The sequence below is a fragment of the Arvicanthis niloticus genome, chromosome X (assembly GCF_011762505.2).
Source record: "Arvicanthis niloticus isolate mArvNil1 chromosome X, mArvNil1.pat.X, whole genome shotgun sequence".
NCBI classification, from domain to species: domain Eukaryota; kingdom Metazoa; phylum Chordata; class Mammalia; order Rodentia; family Muridae; genus Arvicanthis; species Arvicanthis niloticus.
In genome coordinates, this window is record NC_047679.1 from 98637253 (window position 1) to 98658508 (window position 21256).

Genomic DNA, 21256 nt, shown 5'->3' on the forward strand with positions numbered 1-21256 from the left:
TATGCGTTTACTGACGTCAGCAAGTTTCTTAAGGAAATACCAGAGATGAATGAAGCTGTAAAGAAGACAGCTGTGTGTCTGTGGCGCTGGGTCAGACTCACCTGCAGCTGCTTTTTCAAAGCCACCCAGAAAAGTAATGGAGAAGGCAGAGTCAGGCAGAGATCTTCCGCGGCTCTGGAGAAAACCTCTCCAACCGGATCCTTGGTCTCAAGTTTCTCAGCAGGAATCCCCGACAGCACTCCTGTGCTATTGCGCAGAAGGTCAAGGTTACAGAAAGAGCAGGGTAGATGAGCCTGAGTCAGAAGGCCAGGCTGCCTCCCTGAAGGCTTAGAGAGAAGGAGCACAGGGACAAAGTGCGGAAAGACTCCTGAAGCGAAAAGGGTGAAAGAAGAAAAGGGTGGGGAGCGATCGCCCCTGATGCTCCAAGATCGTGCTCCTGAACACTGAAACTTGAAACCCAGATCAGTCCACAGACAAGAGGCGGTCTGGGACCTCTTCACCCCAGCAGCTGCAGGGATGCTGAGAACCGGGGTGACCAGAGCATCACGTACCCGCCCCACACTCTCCCTAGTTTGCCAGCCAGGGGCGGGAGGCCTGGCTACCGCTCACCTGGTCTCTTGGAGTGAAGCCTGCCGCGTCCTGAGGTCGCTGCGCTCCTGGTGATGTGGTACCCAGAATGTAGACGCCTGGCCGGTGCGGGGGACGCAACTGGACGGCCCCACCCTTCCACGCCCCCCACCGCCCACAAAGGCAACCTCTCCTGGCTTGTTCCCTCCCACCGGTCCTTCTCCTCCCCTTCTTCGCTCCCTCCCTCGGAGTCCAGTTGCTCAAGACGCTTCCTTCCCCACCGCCAGCTCCAGTTCCTCTCCCTGTGGGGCCCTTGGAAGGCCAACGAACGCTAGACTCCAGAGCCACTCCGGCGGCGGCTGGGAGATCATGGCCCAGGCCCTAGAAGACGGGAACCCGCTGCCCGAAGCCTCAGACGGGCCAGCTGAGTCGGAGGCTCCCAGCGCCCCACAGCTCCGCTCCCACAGCAAGGACAACCATAGCCTTGGCAGGTACAAGGGCCAAGCCGTCGCGGACAGTGCCAACCTGTCCCAGGAGCGAAGCTTCCACAGCGCCCTGACGGTGAGCGGGGTAAGCGGGGCACGCCGGCGTGGGGCGCTGCGGGAGCTGCTGGGGCTGCAGGGGGCGGCTCCCGCCGGGTGGCTGTCGGAGGAGCACTTGGAGCCCGCTGCGCCTGGGTCCCGCCGCTCAAGCGGACAGGGCAGCAACCGAATGTGCCTCGAGCCGCGTGAGCACGCGTGGATTCTGGCGGCCGCCGAGTGCCGCTTTGAAGTGCTGCTGGAGATGCTGGAGGCTGAGCCCAGCTTGCTGATGCGGGAGGACCCCATCACGGGCTACAGCGTGCTGCACTGGCTGGCAAAGCACGGGCGCCACGAGGAGCTCATTCTGTTGCACGATTTTGCCCAGCGCCAGGGACTGCCATTTGATGTGAGCGCCCCTGGCAGCGGTGGCCTCACGCCACTCCACCTGGCGGCTCTACAAGGCCATGATATGGTCATCAAGGTGCTGGTGGGAGCCCTGGGTGCTGACCCCTCGCGTCGAGATCACAGTGGCAACCGACCTTGTCACTATCTGCGGCCCGATGCTTCTCTGAACCTCAGGGAGCTGTCCGGTGCAGAAGAATGGGAGATAGAACGCGCCAGAGAGCGCGAAAACGCCAACAACAACAGCAGCACTACCACCACCACCACCCGGTGGCTGAAACGCACCCCGAGTGCATCGCGCATCAAGTCCATGGGAATACACTTCAAAGAGGCATCTCAGTCAGCCAAGGAGAAGGCATCAGGCAATCAGGGAAGACAAGGCAATGGGCTTCTGCGCCATCTGCTCCCCTTCACCCAGGATCGTTGAAGGTGACATGGACTAGAGAGCTCATTCTTAGGTTGTTCCTGACCCCACCCAAGTAGATGCTCCTCTGATGCAGCTTGGGCCTGGAATGGGTAGACCGACCTCGTCTGGGCCCCTAGTCCTGTCCCAGGTCTCTTGCAGCTAACTAGCTAACTGCCAGAACAATCAATAGAGAAAGAAACCAAAGAACCAGGCTGGCCCTGGTACCCAGCCCCAATACTGTGGGACTCTGGACATTTGGAAAGGGGCTCGTGATCCTCCTTGGAAGAGAAGGGGGAGTTAAGCTTCTAGTAGCCTTTTCTGGGTAGATTGAAAACATTAGAAAAATAATTTAAGACTGTAAACTACTAATGCAGAACAAATGCCTAATACCTGCTGGCCCGGGTCTGCTGCTAAAATATCTCCATGTGCTGATAGAGTTACCCTCTAGCAACCTGCTCCTGAGATTGACCAGGCCTGACCAGTCTCCCAGAGTCTAATATATCATGGATGAGTTCTTAAGTACATTAAAGGGGATTTCCCCCCACATAACAAAGCTGTCTTTGAGTGTCTGTTTTTTTTTTTTTTTCCTTAACCATGGGGTAAGGGGATCTACTTGCATTTGCAGGGAAGAGGGCACCAATCGATCTCGTCAAGCTTGCGATCTGTGGCAGGCTCTGGGCTTCATCCTCTGGGCAAATGATCAGAAGCCCTGCACCAAAGGGCTGACATTCACCTTGGCTCTGAGTAGAAACACACAGTCCCCCTGCTTCTTCAGCCCTGGCATCCACAGCTGGCTTTACGCACCTGTCTCATCCTAGAAGAGTTGTCCTGGAGGGAAGCCCAAGGGTAATGAAAAGGGAAAGCCATCAAATTTATATTTTCAATAGTTCATTGTAAATCAGTAATTGAGTCACCTTGTGTCCTCCAACTAGACATGCCCACTCAAGTAGAGACAGGACTCTCCTCATCCAAGCTAGCCTGGCTCTCATCCACACTTTTTTTTTTGAGTTAAGTGTAATATGAAAGTTGTAGTTTTGGAAAATTGCTCCCATTCAGAAGCAGCATGAATGAAGCAAAGCACAGGAGAATTGATTCGGCTGAAGTGTGTGTGTGGGGGGAGGGGGGAGGAGGATAGCTGGTGACTAGAAAGCCATGCTGCTTTACAGAACAGTGTTGTTTTTTTTTGTTTTTTTTTTGTTTTTTTTTTTTTTGTTTTTTTTTTTTTTGTTTTTTTTTTTTTTTTTTTTTTTTTTTTTAATGCTTGATCCCTGGATGCTTCCATAGCATTTCAACAGACGGTTGTACTCCCAGCCCCTCAGCCCAATCTTTGAACACCAGGGGCAAACCAAATCATTACAGAACAGCTCATAAGTCTTACCGTGAGCCCATACATCCCAGGCCTCCTCACCCCTGCCTGCCTCATGAGCCTGTTTGTCCCTCGTGTGCTGGGAGCTGCCCTACTTTCCTGTAGTGACCCTGTAGTGTCTTCTTGTCTACAGGATGACCCAGCCCTCTCCTATTGCTGTCTAAGTGTCTCTAGGAAATACGTCTGCGATATATTGGCACAGTGTAACATATAATTTCTTTTTGCTTATGAATAAACTGTCTAGGAATGGTTGAAGGGGGAGGGGAACAGTTCCTAGATCCCATCAAATGCCACTAGCATGTGGCCTTAGTCCCTTTATCCCTGTGCCCATTTTTAGATGTAAACTGGCTAATTTATATTGGACTGTGGTCCCCACCCCATACCTCATTTCCAGTTGCCAAGGTGAGTTGGACTTTGTGGGGGTGGGGCTGGCCGAGCCTTTCTGCCATGTGTCTACTCTGTCATAAGGTAAGATTATCATGTAGTGAGCATTTTGGGGACACCTATGTTGGCTGTCTAAAATAAGAAGCTTATGCATCTTAACAATCAGCAGATTTGAGGACCTGAGATGAACACCCTGCTCCTTCCAAGAAACTGAAGGAAACTGGGAGATTTCAGAGTGGCTTCCCATAGCCTATCCTGTAGTTAGCTCTTCTTTCCCACTGGATTCTTCTCATCACTGTGATATGGCCACATATCAACTCCAAGTAAAATTGAGGATTGGCTGCAAAGGATCCAATCCCATGCTGAAAATGCTCTGTGCCTAGCATCAAGCCATTGGCATTTCTGGTATGCTCTTGGAGGCAACACTGGTATGCTCACACCAAAAGAGTGAATTCTATGAGAAACAGAGGTAGGAAAATGATGCAAAATTAAACTCAAGTGCTGGACAAGGCAGGCAAGAAAGACCTTTTAAAAGCAAGAATGGGTCAGGGAAGCAAGAGAGTTAGGAAACGGGTGCAGGCAAAGCAAAGGGGGTAGGACCTGACTTGATACGCAGGGACAGGAGCAGCATGGGCTTTCTAGGGAGGACGGTGGAAAGGTATGGGAGGCTGGGGGGAGGGGATGAGTGGGAGCTGGCCAGTGAATGTAGCAAGTGCCAGGAACTGCCAGTCAGTTTGGCAGGATGGGAGCTGGGGAGTGGTTAATGATAAGGCTGGAAAAGCAGATGGGACTCCAGATCATAACGGGCCTCCTAGGCTGTGCTAAAAAGAGGCAAATTGATGAATTTAGCCAAAAAGATACTTGGGAGTCATGCAAAGGTCTCAAAGCGGAGAAGTAAAGTGATAACTCTGGGGTCACAGGGAGGTTGGTTGGTGTGCTGGGGAGAAAGGAAAGCAAAGGACTCTCAAGCGAAGTATCCCTTGAGCAATGCTTCAAGGAAAGTCATGCTTCAGCCAGGGAAGACTCCCGTGAGGCAGCACCTTGAATCTGTTATTTCTTTCTACACCAGTGGTTGTCAAACTTTTTAAGGTTGTGACCCTTTAATACAGTTCCTCATGTTGTGGTGACCCCCAACCATAAATTTATTTTCATTGCTACTGCTATGAGTGGTAATGTTAATATCTGGTATGCAGAATATCTGACATTCGACCCCTGTGAAAAGGTGGTATGACTCCAAAAGGGGTGGGTGGCGACCCACGGGTTGAGAACTGTTGTTCTTTATGCCTGCACTCCAATGAGGCTTACTTAGAAGCCCTCTATACAGAACTGGCAATGTGGAACTCCTCAGATTGCAGCAGGCTGGAGGTTTTCCACTCCCCACTCCCCTTTTTCCTAGATAGACAGGTGGCTTCTGGAGGAAATTTCAGTCTCACTGATGGAGTAGAAAGGGCCCAGCCTACACTGAGTTCAAATCCTGAGTCTCAGCTAGTGACCTCTCTGAGGTGCAGTTTCCTCGTCAGTAAAACAGTAACAATACATTCTCCGAGAGAGCTGTTCAGACTCCACAGCCTCTGCCAACAATAGAACACTAGAAACACATGGGGAGTAGAAAACGTGCTACAGGAGGCAGTGAAAGACGCTCAGCAGGACATGTGGTGACATCGTATTATAGGCCAGGGTAGATCAGAAAGAATCTTGTGGCTGAAATACATTATCTCAGTTTTAAAATGGGTTCACCTTAGGGCGGAAACTATAACTCAGTTGGAAGAGCAACTCCTCAGCATGCATGAGGTTCTGGGTTGATTCCTACTGCTATACAGACCTACCATGCTAGTACATGCCTGCAATCCTAGAAGTGGACAAGTGGGGATAGGGTGAGTAGAGGTTCAAGGCCATCCCTGACTGTAGAGTGAGTTCAGTGCCAGGCTAGACTGCATGAGACCATGCTGCAAAAGAAAGATAGAACAGAAACAGGTTTTATGTTTATTACTTGTCATTTTCCACATGTGCCAGGGACATTGGTGGCTCTGCTGACATTCTCCATAACCTATGGACCTTGACTTATTTTTTATTTTATTTTTTTTTTTGGTGCTGGGGTCTCTTTCATGAAGCACATGCTTCACTATTGACATACACCTTTAGTCCTCAGGGAGTTGTTTATTTTGATAGAGGGTCTTGGATAGCCAAGGCTAGCCTTAAACTGATCTTCCCTCTATCTACAAGTGTTGGAATTACAGATATACACACCACATCTCTCTCTTTTTAAAATATATTCATACCGTGTTTTGTTTTGAGGCAGAGTCTCTCTCTCTCTCTCTCTCTCTCTCTCTCTCTCTCTCTCTCTCTCTCCACAAGGCTTGGAACTCACTTTGTCAGCCAACCATGGCTTCCAATTCAAGGTAATCTTTTGCCTCAACCTTCTGAGTCCTGGAATCATAGATGTCCAGTTTTTAAAGCAGGCTAGGTAAATAGCTCGGGTGGTAGAGTTCTTGGTTAGCATGCACAAGGGCATAGGTTCAAGTCTTGCAAAAGCAACTTTTATTAAATGTCCAACAATTATTAAATATGCAGATATTGTTTCCAGTGAAGTCATAAATGGGGGTCCAAACCAAGTCTGAAATCTGATAAGATAAGAAAGCTATACATGCCCTTCATTTCTTAACCCTATTTATTTATAGAAATGCCCTTACTCCAGCTAACATATCATGTCCAGTGCTTCCAGCCTCCCTATCTTTTCTCCTAACTGAACAAGAAAAAGGGGATGACTTGGGGGACAGGCATAGCTAAATTGTTAGAATGTTTGCTTAGTGTGTAAAAAATCCTGGGTTTCATCCCCAGTGCCACATAAATTACCCGTGGTGGTACATGTCAGTAATCCCAGCACTTGGGAGTCAGAGGCAGGAGGAACAGATGCAGCCTGGACTATGAGACACCCACACACCCACACACACGCACACACACACACACAAGACTAAGCATAACTTCTAAAACTTAGCCAATTTATAAAGACCGCTGAACACCTGGAAAGTCCCTATACTACAAAACATTGGAGTATCCAATCTTCAGCCTTCTGGCCCAGGATCATCTTGGCCCCTACCTCTGTCTCCTGAATGCTGAGATTACAGGCGTTGTAAAAATGAGGAGGGATGGGCCCTCAGTAGACACCAAAGCAGATTGCTTGTACCCTGGTCTTCGACTGCCTAGCTTCTGGGATTGTGAGATTTCACATGTGAAGACAGAGAGGCCAGTTTCTGGCTGAAGACTGTTTTACAGAATATTAATCCTATTCATGGACACAGATCCCCTCATAATTTGATTGTCTCCCCAAGAGACCAACCTACCACCTAATACCAGCACCCTTGGGTTATTACAGTATATTGGATATATTTAGGTTAGGTTTAAACAAATGAGTTTTGAAGTGACACACATTATGCCTAATCACGATGGATACGTTATTAGTTATTCATGCAGTTACCATTGTCATTCCTTCTGCTTTGACTAGACTCAATTGCCAAAAGGGACCAAGTTTGTTGTATTAGACATGGAATCTCTAGATTCTGCAATGTGGAAGTACTCAATATATAGTTATGCATTAGGAGAGATGGATCAGCAGTTAAGAGCTTGACCTACTTTTGGGGAAGACCTGAGACTAGTTCCCAGAACCCACACTGCATAGCTCACAATCACAAATAATTTTAGCTCCAAGGTATCTAACAACTTCTGGCCTCCGAGGGTATCTGCATTTTTGTACACATACCCACACTCAGAGATATGTACTCAGGTAATTTAAAAATTAAAACAAAAATCTAAAACCAAAAGTAGTTACTGATTGCCAATGGAAATCTAAAGTCTCACATAAAAGCACATTAGAAATGAAAAAAATAAAATGAAGTTCAGCAAAATTTTTTAAATTTTTATTTAAAATTATTACATTTACTTCTTTAGAGCTGGGCGTGGTAGCTCACACTCAGCACTCAGGAGGTAGAAATAGGTGGGTGTCTGAGTTCAAGGCTAGCCTGATCTACAGTCAGTTCCAAAACAGCTAGGGCTATGCTGAAAAACCCTGTCTTGATAAAAAAAAAACAAATAAATACATAAATAATAAAATAAAAATTACATTTATTTATTGAGTGTTGGGGCATGTATGCATGTATGCTGCGTATTTCTTGGGAGGGGGGGTGTCAGAGGATATTTAGAAGTTGGTTTTCTCCTTCTACTAGCTCCCAAGGATCAACCTCTGGTCATCAGACTTGGCAGCAAGCACTTTCCTCTCTGAGCCATCTCACCAGCTCACAAATTGAAAATTTTAGAAAGCAACAATCAAGAAAGTGAATAAAAGTCAGGCATGGTAACGACATTCTTGTATTCCGGGCCACAGCAGGAGGATCAGTGTGAACTTGAAGCCAGCCTGTCTCAAAGAACAAAGGAACACTGGAACTGAGTACACTGCTTGTCCAATAGCAAAGGAAGTCTGTATTTGGATCCTCAGCGCCAATACAAAAGGTCAGCAAAGCAACTATACCTCTGTAGTACCTTGCTGGGGAAACAGAGACGGGGAGTTTACAGCATGCTGGACTATAACCTAGCTAAATCAGAAAGCAATGGATTCACTTAAAATCTTACCTCCAATTAAATAATAAATAAATAAATAAATAAATAAATAAATAAATAAATGGAGAGCAATAACAAAAGACACCTAACATATACCGTTGGCTCCATGTACACAGAGGTACATAAATGCATACAATCACACACACACACAAATATGAAACACACAACTGCAGACTAATAAAGGTGGGAACACAGAATGTGAGGAATTTGTAAACACATACTTAAAAAGTTATATATGAGGGCCAAGCTTGGAGGTGACACTCTGAAGACCAAACAGAGAGAAGACTAAGACAGTGGGAATTTGAACGTCCAAACACCCTGGAGTACATAAAGAGACACCCTATCAAAAAATAAAATGTGGAACACATATGATATAAATCAGCTATAATCCCCTCTAATTCAACAAAAATTCAAATAACATGAATTTTTTTGTATGAATGACAAATAATACAAATATATTTTATTTGAAATAAACAAAAATGCTTACACAGCTTTCATTTGCAAACAAACTCCTGCTTGACTGTATTACTGAGCAGAGAGAGAGAGAGAGAGAGAGAGAGAGAGAGAGAGAGAGAGAGAGAAAACAAAGCTGAAGCAAAACACTCTTCTGTTTTAACTTGTATTTGGGGACAGGTAGGAAGACACTGCTTGGTTTCTTTTTAAAAAACTGACCTTCCCCTAAGGCCTGGTCATAGAAGTGTAAACAATGTAAATGAATCCACCGTTACCTGTTGTCATAGGTCGTATCACATTACCTGTGTGTTCTGAGATCACATACACACACACACACACACACACACACACACACACACACACCTGCCAATATACCTGGGAAGGTAGCTATATCACAGTTACATATGTGTTCTAGGCAGGTAGGATGGAGAAAGAGTAACTTGGAATGAATTTTACATCCTGTTTAGAAGAAAGCACTAGCATGCTCTGAAATTCCAGGTTCTGACAGACAGATACTGCCTGGAAGCCCTCCTTTTCACTTTGGTTCATTATAGCTTTGTGAGGGACACAGCTGTTTATTCATCTGCTTACAGAACAATCCTGCCAGAGAGCATAAAGCAATGATACCTATTATTCCTTCAATGTCTGTGTTTTAAAGTTTATATTCTACTACATCTACAGTATGTCAGCAGTTCTCAAATATGAAAGAACAATACTATGGGCAAAACTCTTCTAAAAATGCCAGCATCTGTTGAGGCATTCCTGCACGCATTGTCACTGGCAGGAAAAGTGGACCCAGGATAGATAAGAATGAAAACTTGGTATAGGCAGACTTGGCCAGACGGGATCAAGACTTCTAGACTCTGGCTGGGTGGTGGTGGCGCACACCTTTAATCCCAACACTTGGGAGGCAGAGGCAGGCAGATTTCTGAGTTCGAGGCTAGCCTGGTCTACAGAGTGAGTTCCAGGACAGTCAGGGCTACACAGAGAAACCCTGTCTCGAAAAACCAAAAAAAAAAACAAAAAACAAAAAACAAAAACAAACAAACAAAAAAAAAACTACTTCTAGACTCTGATCTTGTATTTTAATTTTTCCACACATTTAAACATAAGTAGAACTTTGGGGGTGGGGAGTCTCTGTGTGACAATTCTTATAGCAAAGCTTCAGGGCTGGCTACATCTAACTCCCTTGCAAAGTAGTAAAGCACCTGTGACCTTTACAATAAAAATGAACTCTACTGACAAACAGAACTTAGGGCTAGGGCCTAGAGAGGAAGGATATGCAACAGGCATAAAGTTCTATTCACTGAGAGACAAAGGCCAGTATTAGGGCCTAAACAATGCTCAGACTATTGGGGTGGGGTAGGAGAGATTAAGGTGGAGGCTGGTTCTTAACAGAAGAGCAGAGGTTCATCAGGTTGTGTAACCACACCACTCCAGCTTTCTAGTGATCAGGCATCATTTACTTCTTTCCACTGAAGGAAACAGACCCATGTGATTGACAACCCTGGTTTCTCAATGCTTTTTTCTAAGCTGCTCTTCTTACAGACATCCATGGTTACAAGAGAACTAGATGGGAGGAGACAATGAGAAAATGAAAATAAGCAAACATTCATGTGCAGGGGACGTGGTTCAAGTCTTTGGATTTAAAAACAAGTCCCCAGAGAAGATGCTGCCATGGAATTTCCAGGAAACTTCCTTTGCCTCCCAACATGGACCCCCAAAGCCCCAATCCAAATCTGAAAGCTACAATTGTGAGATGCTATAAATGATCAAGCAATCAGACAGAGAAGGAGTGTATTGTCAACTTAGCTCTTGGTAGCATAGCCTCTTTAGCAATTGGTGGATAACTAAAAGCCACCGAAGTACTGGACATGCTTGAATGCATAGGGGTAAAAAGTACTCAACAGATAGACACTCTGTAAAAAACAGTCATAGAACTTCATGGCTAGGAAAGTTTCTAAACAGTAAAATGACTTCAGGATATATCTCTTTGACATTAAATGTAGCAGAATTAAAAAAAAAAGATTTACAAGTAAATATAGTGATAACAGAAAATTACAAAGCAGAGAACACACACACACACACACACACACACACGAAAGAATCAAGACAGTGCTGTAGGTTCAACAGTATTCCATGAGGCTAGAAGATCTGTTAACTTTGTTAACTAGCAAAATATCACTCTTGTTTATTTATAAATCATGTATTTATCATATGACCACACCGGAGTTGAATCCTTTTCTTTCCATGTACTGGAGACGCCTACAGATGGCCTTTAAGCATTCTGCATTTCTTTGCCAATCTTATAACTGAGTATCTTGTTCCAGTCGTTTTTGGTGCGGGTAACTGGAAGCTGCGGGCGCAAGACCTTGAACGTGGTGTCTGACATAATTTGATAATTTTCACTAATAGCTGTCTGATACTCATTTTCTGCACTCTCTATGATTTTAATAAACTCCTTGGGAGTTTGGACTTCATTAGAAACAGTTGCTGAGTCCTGCACATCTTTATGACTAACCAACTGAACATTGCCATCTTCATAATAATGAACCTGAGTCTTGAACACTCCAACCATCTGGGCTGTAGGTGGTGTGATGGTGAATTTCCACTCTGATCTCCAGTGACCATCCCAGAAGTTTCTGGGTTGAAACTGGTGGCTTTCAATACATGCAATAATGGTCTGTTGCCCATCTATAGTTTTAGCATAAACAGTACAGAAGCCATTGGAATAATGATGTTTCACATAGGCTCTTGGAGCACTGTCACACGATTCCCTCCAAGACTTCAAGCCTCCATCCACATCCTCTGGCTGCGGGTCACTTGCTTTTTTCCGTAAATGATCAACCTTAAAGGAAAATTTGCTTCTTGGATCTAAAAATCTGCTGTTACCAAGGTCACCATGCTCTGTAATTAAGACCTGGTCTTCGTAGCCTTCTATCTTCACAGGTGTGAACTAATCCATGTTATACTGGGCAAATGCATGTGCTGCCGCTTCCCTGAGAAGATTGTCATTATTAAGCAGTAGCCGGACATCATTGAATACTTCATTAAACTCCCCTGGGGGTGCATGGGTGATGAATTTAGCGGCTATGCTTACCTTCTCCTCATCCGACACCCGATCCTCAAAGTCCACCATCTTGGCTGCTCTGGCCCAGCCCCATAACATGAATTTCAATTGAAGAAAATACTTTACTATAAATTTCTTTTTACTGTGTATGCTTGTTTAGTTACTTAATTTTATGTGTCAATGCATGGCTGTGTGTGCATGTGTAGGTGTGTATGAATTTGAGATATGGAATCTCTGAGTAGCCCTGGTTGTCCTGGAACAAAAGGAGAGAGCCTAAACTTTAAGACAGAACAGTGAGCATGGACAGCAGATAACAAAGGAACACAGGGCAAAGAGAGTTCATTACTGAATGAATAAGTCTCTGAGGTGACCTACGGGACTGATTTAATCAATAGGGCAGTCTTAAGAGTAGGATGGGGTTATTATCCCTGGTGAAAGAATTTCATCTGTAGAAGGCAGCCCTAGGCAAATACAGCATACACCTTGGGGAAGTGTGGTGGGCTCAGTCTGTGTTTCATGAAGACCAGTCCTACTGATTACCAGATGCTTTGGTAAGGCCTGGAAGTACAGAAGCCAGTGGCTGGAGGTCAGCCTCTTCCTATTTATCACCTGAGTTCTGCTTCTCTAGTTGCACTCTGGCTGATTAAATACAAAAACAGAAGGCTGGAGAAGTAGATGGCTTCATGGTTAACAGCATTTGCTGCTCTTACAGTGGACCCAAGTTCAGTTGCTAGCACCCACATGGCCATTTACAACCTTCTTTAATTGTAGTTCCTGAAATCCTATGTCCTCTCCTGGCCCCTGAGGGTACCAGGGCATGCACATAGTTCTTACAGATACATGAGGACAATATTGCATGCATATAATAGAAAAACAAAGTAAGCATTTTAAACATAATGTAAACTATGCTGGAACCTGGAAGCTAGCCTGAGGCTCTGGCTTGAGCATGGTCAACTCCAGACTAGTTGAGGCTCTGCACAAGGCCATATCTGAAACACACATGTAAACATGAAACACTCCAACATTCAGTGTCAGTAATTTCACTTGGATTAGTTAATGTCACAAGGATCTGTCTTTGATTATGTGTAAATCTCTCTGTCTCTCTCTGTCTCTCTCTCTCTGTCTCTCTCTCTCTGTCTCTCTCTCTCTCTCTTTCTCTCCATCCCTACATCCCTCCTCCCTCTCTCTTACACACAGACACACACAAAGACACACACACATACACAAATACACAAAAATACAAAACACAAAACATCTCATGGGGCATAAAACCACAGAATATTAAAAGGCATTTGTATAGGTATATCCAATAAATGGTATATCAGGGCAAGCCTAAGATAACAGTCTGTTTTCTCCACACTCAGGATACTAAGACAGTTGGAATCTCAAATTTCAGCAATCCTGGGCTACATAATGATGCTCCCTATCAAAAAGTAGCATAGATGTGATATTGATTATAAATAAGCCTCTTTAATTTAACAACAAAAATACTAAAATCATGAATTTGAAATGAAAGTACTTTACTAAACAGTTCATTTTTGTTGCTTATGTGTGTTTAATTCTATGCCTCTATGCATGACTATTTGCTTGATTGTGTGTGTGTGTGTGTGTGTGTGTGTGTGTGTGTGTGTGTGTGTGTGGTTTGTGTATTTGTTTGAGATATGGTTTCTATGTGTAGCCCAGGCTGTCCTGGAACTCTGAACTCAAGGCTAGGCTCACACTCAGCCATCTACCTCCTAAGGGTGCTGGGATTAAAGGCATGTGCCATCACAGCCTGGTCTTCACCACAGATTTCTACAAGGAAGAGGAACATATGACTGAGAACCATGTCAAAAGGTGCTCATTGTCACCAGCCCATGGGGAAAGGGAATCACCACTACAAGGATAGAACTGGGAATACAGCCCATGTTTAGAATGTTTGTCTGCCATGTAGAAAGCCCTGAGTTCACTCCATGCCAGCACTGCATAGCCTGGGCATAGTGATGCATGCCTGTAATCCCAGCCCTTAAAGATGGAGACTACACCCTTAGCAAATGTTTGCTATGGGAGACGGCTCAATGGTTAAGACCACTTATAGCTTTTACAGAGGACACTAGTTCAGTTCTCAGCTTCTATACTGAACAGTTCACAACCACCTGTGACTCCAGCTCCAGGGACTTGGATAGGTGGGTACCTTTACTCATATGGAGACACACACACACTACACACAGACTCTCACACACACTCTAACACACACAAATTACACACAGACTCACAAACACACTCTCACACAATGCACACCTACACACTAGATACACACACAGACACAAGCACAAACACAACACACAAACACACTCTCACACACATGCACACCTACACACTAGATACACACACAGACACAAGCACAAACACAACACACACTCTCACACACATGCACACCTACACACTAGATACACACACAGACACAAGCACAAACACAACACACACTCTCACACACATGCACACCTACACACTAGATACACACACAGGCACAAGCACAAACACAACACACACACATACCATCTTCACCAGCAAATTTTTTTTAAAAAAATCAAGATTTTAAAAATAAATCTTAGCCCTTGGAGAAATTACTCAGTATTTAAGAACACCTTCTTCTGTGCCAGAGGACACAAGTTCGCTTCCCAGGACTCACCTCAGATGGCTACAACACAGCAGCTTGTAATTCCACAGGATCTCAGTGATCCTATGACTCTGACCCCTGGACATCTGCACTCTGCTGCACACACTCACACTGACACACCCATGAAGAGTAAAATTAATTTGACCTGTAGAGACGGATCAACAGTTAAGAGCAGTGAGTGAATACACTTCCACAAGAAGCAATTGACTCTCAGAACCCACATGACTGCTGACAACCATCTGGAACTCAAGTTCCAGGGGATTCAATGTATGTTCTGACCTCCTCAGGGACTTCATCCGTTGGGTTCAGAGACATACATGCAGGAACAGTGGCTAGACACATAAACTACAGTAACTTAATATGCATGAGAGCTTTAAAAAATAAAATAAAATTTTAAATTGTAGTAAGTGGAAAAAGTAAAACAGAACAAGAGGAGAGAGGGAGCCTAAACTTTAAGACAGAAAGGTGAGCATGGACAGCAGATAACAAAGGAACACAGGGCAAAGAGAGTTCATTACTGAATGAAAAGTAGCAACCCAACTCTGCCCTTGTCCTCCCATCATCCTGTAGAGAAAGTATCCATCCTGAAGTGGGTCCCCGTCAATCTAGTCCATATTTGATACTTTGTTCAAGGTAGGAAGAGACTTGATGAGGGAGCTATCTTCCCCTGCATATGTGAGGGTGCAGCCTCATCTCCTGCAGCTCTCCTGACCTAGTTGGTTGCAGGCAGTCTGTAGAAGGGTCCAGTTGACAGCAGAGAGGGGCTCTTCAGGGAGGAGAGGAAAGGAGAGGAAACCCATGTGCAGAGAGGGGAAGGTTAGCTGTAGAGAAATGAGGGCCCTTCATGTAAGGAGATTTCTAGTCCTCAGAAGGACTGATATTCCTCCCATAGCTACATTAAGTATGCTACAGATGTTCAAAGTGGGGTCTGGGCCATGGCAAATGGATTAGTGTGTTCTGTATCACCTTCCAAAGAGACAGAACAATTTATCATGTATTCTAAGGAGCTAATAGCCCAGGCCTGGGTATGTGGCTCTGTCCTGGTGGTCTTGATTGTCATTCAAGAGGATTTGCCTTGCCGGGCGGTGGCTGGCACATGCCTTTAATCCCAGCACTTAGGAGGCAGAGGCAGGCGGATTTCTGAGTTCGAGGCCAGCCTGGTCTAGCGAGTGAGTTCCAGGACAGCCAAAGGCTATACAGAGAAACCCTGTCTCGAAAAAACCAAAAAAAAAAAAAAAAAAAAAAAAAAAAAAAAAAAAAAAAAAAAGAGGATCTGCCTTAAACCACTACACACAGAAGAGTTTATTTGTTTTTAATGTATGGATTGATTCACACAATTTCTTGTCCTCCTTGCTCAAGGGACATGCTAAGCTTTGTTGGACTGTTCTAATTTTTGAATATGTGCTGTAGGATATGTGAACACACAAAAATATTTCACAAAATAAAACCTTGTCATCACAACAGTACCCACCAGCAATCCATAAACCATAAAACAATGGATCCTGGTCAAACAGTGAGGAGTCCTGGATTTAGAGCCTCCCTTGAAGACACAACTTTCCTTTTGGTGTGTGAGTTTGCCTGGGTTCTAGGGCCCAGATTTTCAACAAATCCAAACTTATGCTTTATTGTGGGCTGTTCCATGTGACCTCACTCTGTATAATAAAGAGTCTCTGAAGTGACCTGAGGGACTGATGTGATCAACTTGGCAGTCTTAAGAGTAGGATGGGGTTATTATCTAGGATGGGGTTATTATCCCTGGTGAAAGAATTTCATCTGTAGAAGGCAGCCCTAGGCAAATACAGCATACACCTTGGGGAAGTGTGGTGGGCTCAGTCTGTGTTTCATGAAGACCAGTCCTACTGATTACCAGATGCTTTGGTAAGGCCTGGAAGTACAGAAGCCAGTGGCTGGAGGTCAGCCTCTTCCTATTTATCACCTGAGTTCTGCTTCTCTAGTTGCACTCTGGCTGATTAAATACAAAAACAGAAGGCTGGAGAAGTAGATGGCTTCATGGTTAACAGCATTTGCTGCTCTTACAGTGGACCCAAGTTCAGTTGCTAGCACCCACATGGCCATTTACAACCTTCTTTAATTGTAGTTCCTGAAATCCTATGTCCTCTCCTGGCCCCTGAGGGTACCAGGGCATGCACATAGTTCTTACAGATACATGAGGACAATATTGCATGCATATAATAGAAAAACAAAGTAAGCATTTTAAACATAATGTAAACTATGCTGGAACCTGGAAGCTAGCCTGAGGCTCTGGCTTGAGCATGGTCAACTCCAGACTAGTTGAGGCTCTGCACAAGGCCATATCTGAAACACACATGTAAACATGAAACACTCCAACATTCAGTGTCAGTAATTTCACTTGGATTAGTTAATGTCACAAGGATCTGTCTTTGATTATGTGTAAATCTCTCTGTCTCTCTCTGTCTCTCTCTCTGTCTCTCTCTGTCTCTCTCTCTCTGTCTCTCTCTCTCTCTCTTTCTCTCCATCCCTACATCCCTCCTCCCTCTCTCTTACACACAGACACACACAAAGACACACACACATACACAAATACACAAAAATACAAAACACAAAACATCTCATGGGGCATAAAACCACAGAATATTAAAAGGCATTTGTATAGGTATATCCAATAAATGGTATATCAGGGCAAGCCTAAGATAACAGTCTGTTTTCTCCACACTCAGGATACTAAGACAGTTGGAATCTCAAATTTCAGCAATCCTGGGCTACATAATGATGCTCCCTATCAAAAAGTAGCATAGATGTGATATTGATTATAAATAAGCCTCTTTAATTTAACAACAAAAATACTAAAATCATGAATTTGAAATGAAAGTACTTTACTAAACAGTTCATTTTTGTTGCTTATGTGTGTTTAATTCTATGCCTCTATGCATGACTATTTGCTTGATTGTGTGTGTGTGTGTGTGTGTGTGTGTGTGTGTGTGTGTGTGTGTGTGGTTTGTGTATTTGTTTGAGATATGGTTTCTATGTGTAGCCCAGGCTGTCCTGGAACTCTGAACTCAAGGCTAGGCTCACACTCAGCCATCTACCTCCTAAGGGTGCTGGGATTAAAGGCATGTGCCATCACAGCCTGGTCTTCACCACAGATTTCTACAAGGAAGAGGAACATATGACTGAGAACCATGTCAAAAGGTGCTCATTGTCACCAGCCCATGGGGAAAGGGAATCACCACTACAAGGATAGAACTGGGAATACAGCCCATGTTTAGAATGTTTGTCTGCCATGTAGAAAGCCCTGAGTTCACTCCATGCCAGCACTGCATAGCCTGGGCATAGTGATGCATGCCTGTAATCCCAGCCCTTAAAGATGGAGACTACACCCTTAGCAAATGTTTGCTATGGGAGACGGCTCAATGGTTAAGACCACTTATAGCTTTTACAGAGGACACTAGTTCAGTTCTCAGCTTCTATACTGAACAGTTCACAACCACCTGTGACTCCAGCTCCAGGGACTTGGATAGGTGGGTACCTTTACTCATATGGAGACACACACACACTACACACAGACTCTCACACACACTCTAACACACACAAATTACACACAGACTCACAAACACACTCTCACACAATGCACACCTACACACTAGATACACACACAGACACAAGCACAAACACAACACACAAACACACTCTCACACACATGCACACCTACACACTAGATACACACACAGACACAAGCACAAACACAACACACACTCTCACACACATGCACACCTACACACTAGATACACACACAGACACAAGCACAAACACAACACACACTCTCACACACATGCACACCTACACACTAGATACACACACAGGCACAAGCACAAACACAACACACACACATACCATCTTCACCAGCAAATTTTTTTTAAAAAAATCAAGATTTTAAAAATAAATCTTAGCCCTTGGAGAAATTACTCAGTATTTAAGAACACCTTCTTCTGTGCCAGAGGACACAAGTTCGCTTCCCAGGACTCACCTCAGATGGCTACAACACAGCAGCTTGTAATTCCACAGGATCTCAGTGATCCTATGACTCTGACCCCTGGACATCTGCACTCTGCTGCACACACTCACACTGACACACCCATGAAGAGTAAAATTAATTTGACCTGTAGAGACGGATCAACAGTTAAGAGCAGTGAGTGAATACACTTCCACAAGAAGCAATTGACTCTCAGAACCCACATGACTGCTGACAACCATCTGGAACTCAAGTTCCAGGGGATTCAATGTATGTTCTGACCTCCTCAGGGACTTCATCCATTGGGTTCAGAGACATACATGCAGGAACAGTGGCTAGACACATAAACTACAGTAACTTAATATGCATGAGAGCTTTAAAAAATAAAATAAAATTTTAAATTGTAGTAAGTGGAAAAGTAAAACAGAACAAGAGGAGAGAGGGAGCCTAAACTTTAAGACAGAAAGGTGAGCATGGACAGCAGATAACAAAGGAACACAGGGCAAAGAGAGTTCATTACTGAATGAAAAGTAGCAACCCAACTCTGCCCTTGTCCTCCCATCATCCTGTAGAGAAAGTATCCATCCTGAAGTGGGTCCCCGTCAATCTAGTCCATATTTGATACTTTGTTCAAGGTAGGAAGAGACTTGATGAGGGAGCTATCTTCCCCTGCATATGTGAGGGTGCAGCCTCATCTCCTGCAGCTCTCCTGACCTAGTTGGTTGCAGGCAGTCTGTAGAAGGGTCCAGTTGACAGCAGAGAGGGGCTCTTCAGGGAGGAGAGGAAAGGAGAGGAAACCCATGTGCAGAGAGGGGAAGGTTAGCTGTAGAGAAATGAGGGCCCTTCATGTAAGGAGATTTCTAGTCCTCAGAAGGACTGATATTCCTCCCATAGCTACATTAAGTATGCTACAGATGTTCAAAGTGGGGTCTGGGCCATGGCAAATGGATTAGTGTGTTCTGTATCACCTTCCAAAGAGACAGAACAATTTATCATGTATTCTAAGGAGCTAATAGCCCAGGCCTGGGTATGTGGCTCTGTCCTGGTGGTCTTGATTGTCATTCAAGAGGATTTGCCTTGCCGGGCGGTGGCTGGCACATGCCTTTAATCCCAGCACTTAGGAGGCAGAGGCAGGCGGATTTCTGAGTTCGAGGCCAGCCTGGTCTAGCGAGTGAGTTCCAGGACAGCCAAAGGCTATACAGAGAAACCCTGTCTCGAAAAAACCAAAAAAAAAAAAAAAAAAAAAAAAGAGGATCTGCCTTAAACCACTACACACAGAAGAGTTTATTTGTTTTTAATGTATGGATTGATTCACACATTTTCTTGTCCTCCTTGCTCAAGGGACATGCTAAGCTTTGTTGGACTGTTCTAATTTTTGAATATGTGCTGTAGGATATGTGAACACACAAAAATATTTCACAAAATAAAACCTTGTCATCACAACAGTACCCACCAGCAATCCATAAACCATAAAACAATGGATCCTGGTCAAACAGTGAGGAGTCCTGGATTTAGAGCCTCCCTTGAAGACACAACTTTCCTTTTGGTGTGTGAGTTTGCCTGGGTTCTAGGGCCCAGATTTTCAACAAATCCAAACTTATGCTTTATTGTGGGCTGTTCCATGTGACCTCACTCTGTATAATAAAGAGTCTCTGAAGTGACCTGAGGGACTGATGTGATCAACTTGGCAGTCTTAAGAGTAGGATGGGGTTATTATCTAGGATGGGGTTATTATCCCTGGTGAAAGAATTTCATCTGTAGAAGGCAGCCCTAGGCAAATACAGCATACACCTTGGGGAAGTGTGGTGGGCTCAGTCTGTGTTTCATGAAGACCAGTCCTACTGATTACCAGATGCTTTGGTAAGGCCTGGAAGTACAGAAGCCAGTGGCTGGAGGTCAGCCTCTTCCTATTTATCACCTGAGTTCTGCTTCTCTAGTTGCACTCTGGCTGATTAAATACAAAAACAGAAGGCTGGAGAAGTAGATGGCTTCATGGTTAACAGCATTTGCTGCTCTTACAGTGGACCCAAGTTCAGTTGCTAGCACCCACATGGCCATTTACAACCTTCTTTAATTGTAGTTCCTGAAATCCTATGTCCTCTCCTGGCCCCTGAGGGTACCAGGGCATGCACATAGTTCTTACAGATACATGAGGACAATATTGCATGCATATAATAGAAAAACAAAGTAAGCATTTTAAACATAATGTAAACTATGCTGGAACCTGGAAGCTAGCCTGAGGCTCTGGCTTGAGCATGGTCAACTCCAGACTAGTTGAGGCTCTGCACAAGGCCATATCTGAAACACACATGTAAACATGAAACACTCCAACATTCAGTGTCAGTAATTTCACTTGGATTAGTTAATGTCACAAGGATCTGTCTTTGATTATGTGTAAATCTCTCTGTCTCTCTCTGTCTCTCTCTCTGTCTCTCTCTGTCTCTCTCTGTCTCTCTCTCTCTGTCTCTCTCTCTCTCTCTCTCTTTCTCTCCATCCCTACATCCCTCCTCCCTCTCTCTTACACACAGACACACACAAAGACACACACACATACACAAATACACAAAAATACAAAACACAAAACATCTCATGGGGCATAAAACCACAGAATATTAAAAGGCATTTGTATAGGTATATCCAATAAATGGTATATCAGGGCAAGCCTAAGATAACAGTCTGTTTTCTCCACACTCAGGATACTAAGACAGTTGGAATCTCAAATTTCAGCAATCCTGGGCTACATAATGATGCTCCCTATCAAAAAGTAGCATAGATGTGATATTGATTATAAATAAGCCTCTTTAATTTAACAACAAAAATACTAAA

General features: G+C 44.3%; 1 protein-coding gene, 2 non-coding genes and 1 pseudogene across 3 annotated transcripts; 1 reads left to right on the forward strand and 3 right to left on the reverse strand.

Annotated features, from left to right (window-relative positions):
* The first annotated feature begins 857 nt into the window (after window positions 1-857).
* Sowahd (sosondowah ankyrin repeat domain family member D) lies at window positions 858-2398 on the forward strand. The gene has a single exon (XM_034486288.2). It carries the CDS (start codon window positions 937-939, stop codon window positions 1915-1917), a length of 981 nt encoding a protein of 326 aa, XP_034342179.1. The 5' UTR covers window positions 858-936; the 3' UTR covers window positions 1918-2398.
* An 8529-nt stretch (window positions 2399-10927) lies between these two features.
* On the reverse strand, window positions 10928-11860 carry LOC117695124 (F-actin-capping protein subunit alpha-1 pseudogene; annotated as a pseudogene).
* A 3892-nt stretch (window positions 11861-15752) lies between these two features.
* LOC117695571 (U6 spliceosomal RNA) lies at window positions 15753-15862 on the reverse strand. The gene has a single exon (XR_004604629.1). It is a non-coding gene; the product is annotated as a U6 spliceosomal RNA (small nuclear RNA).
* A 3863-nt stretch (window positions 15863-19725) lies between these two features.
* Window positions 19726-19835, reverse strand: LOC117695569 (U6 spliceosomal RNA). Its single transcript, XR_004604627.1, has one exon. It is a non-coding gene; the product is annotated as a U6 spliceosomal RNA (small nuclear RNA).
* Between the last annotated feature and the right edge of the window lie 1421 nt (window positions 19836-21256).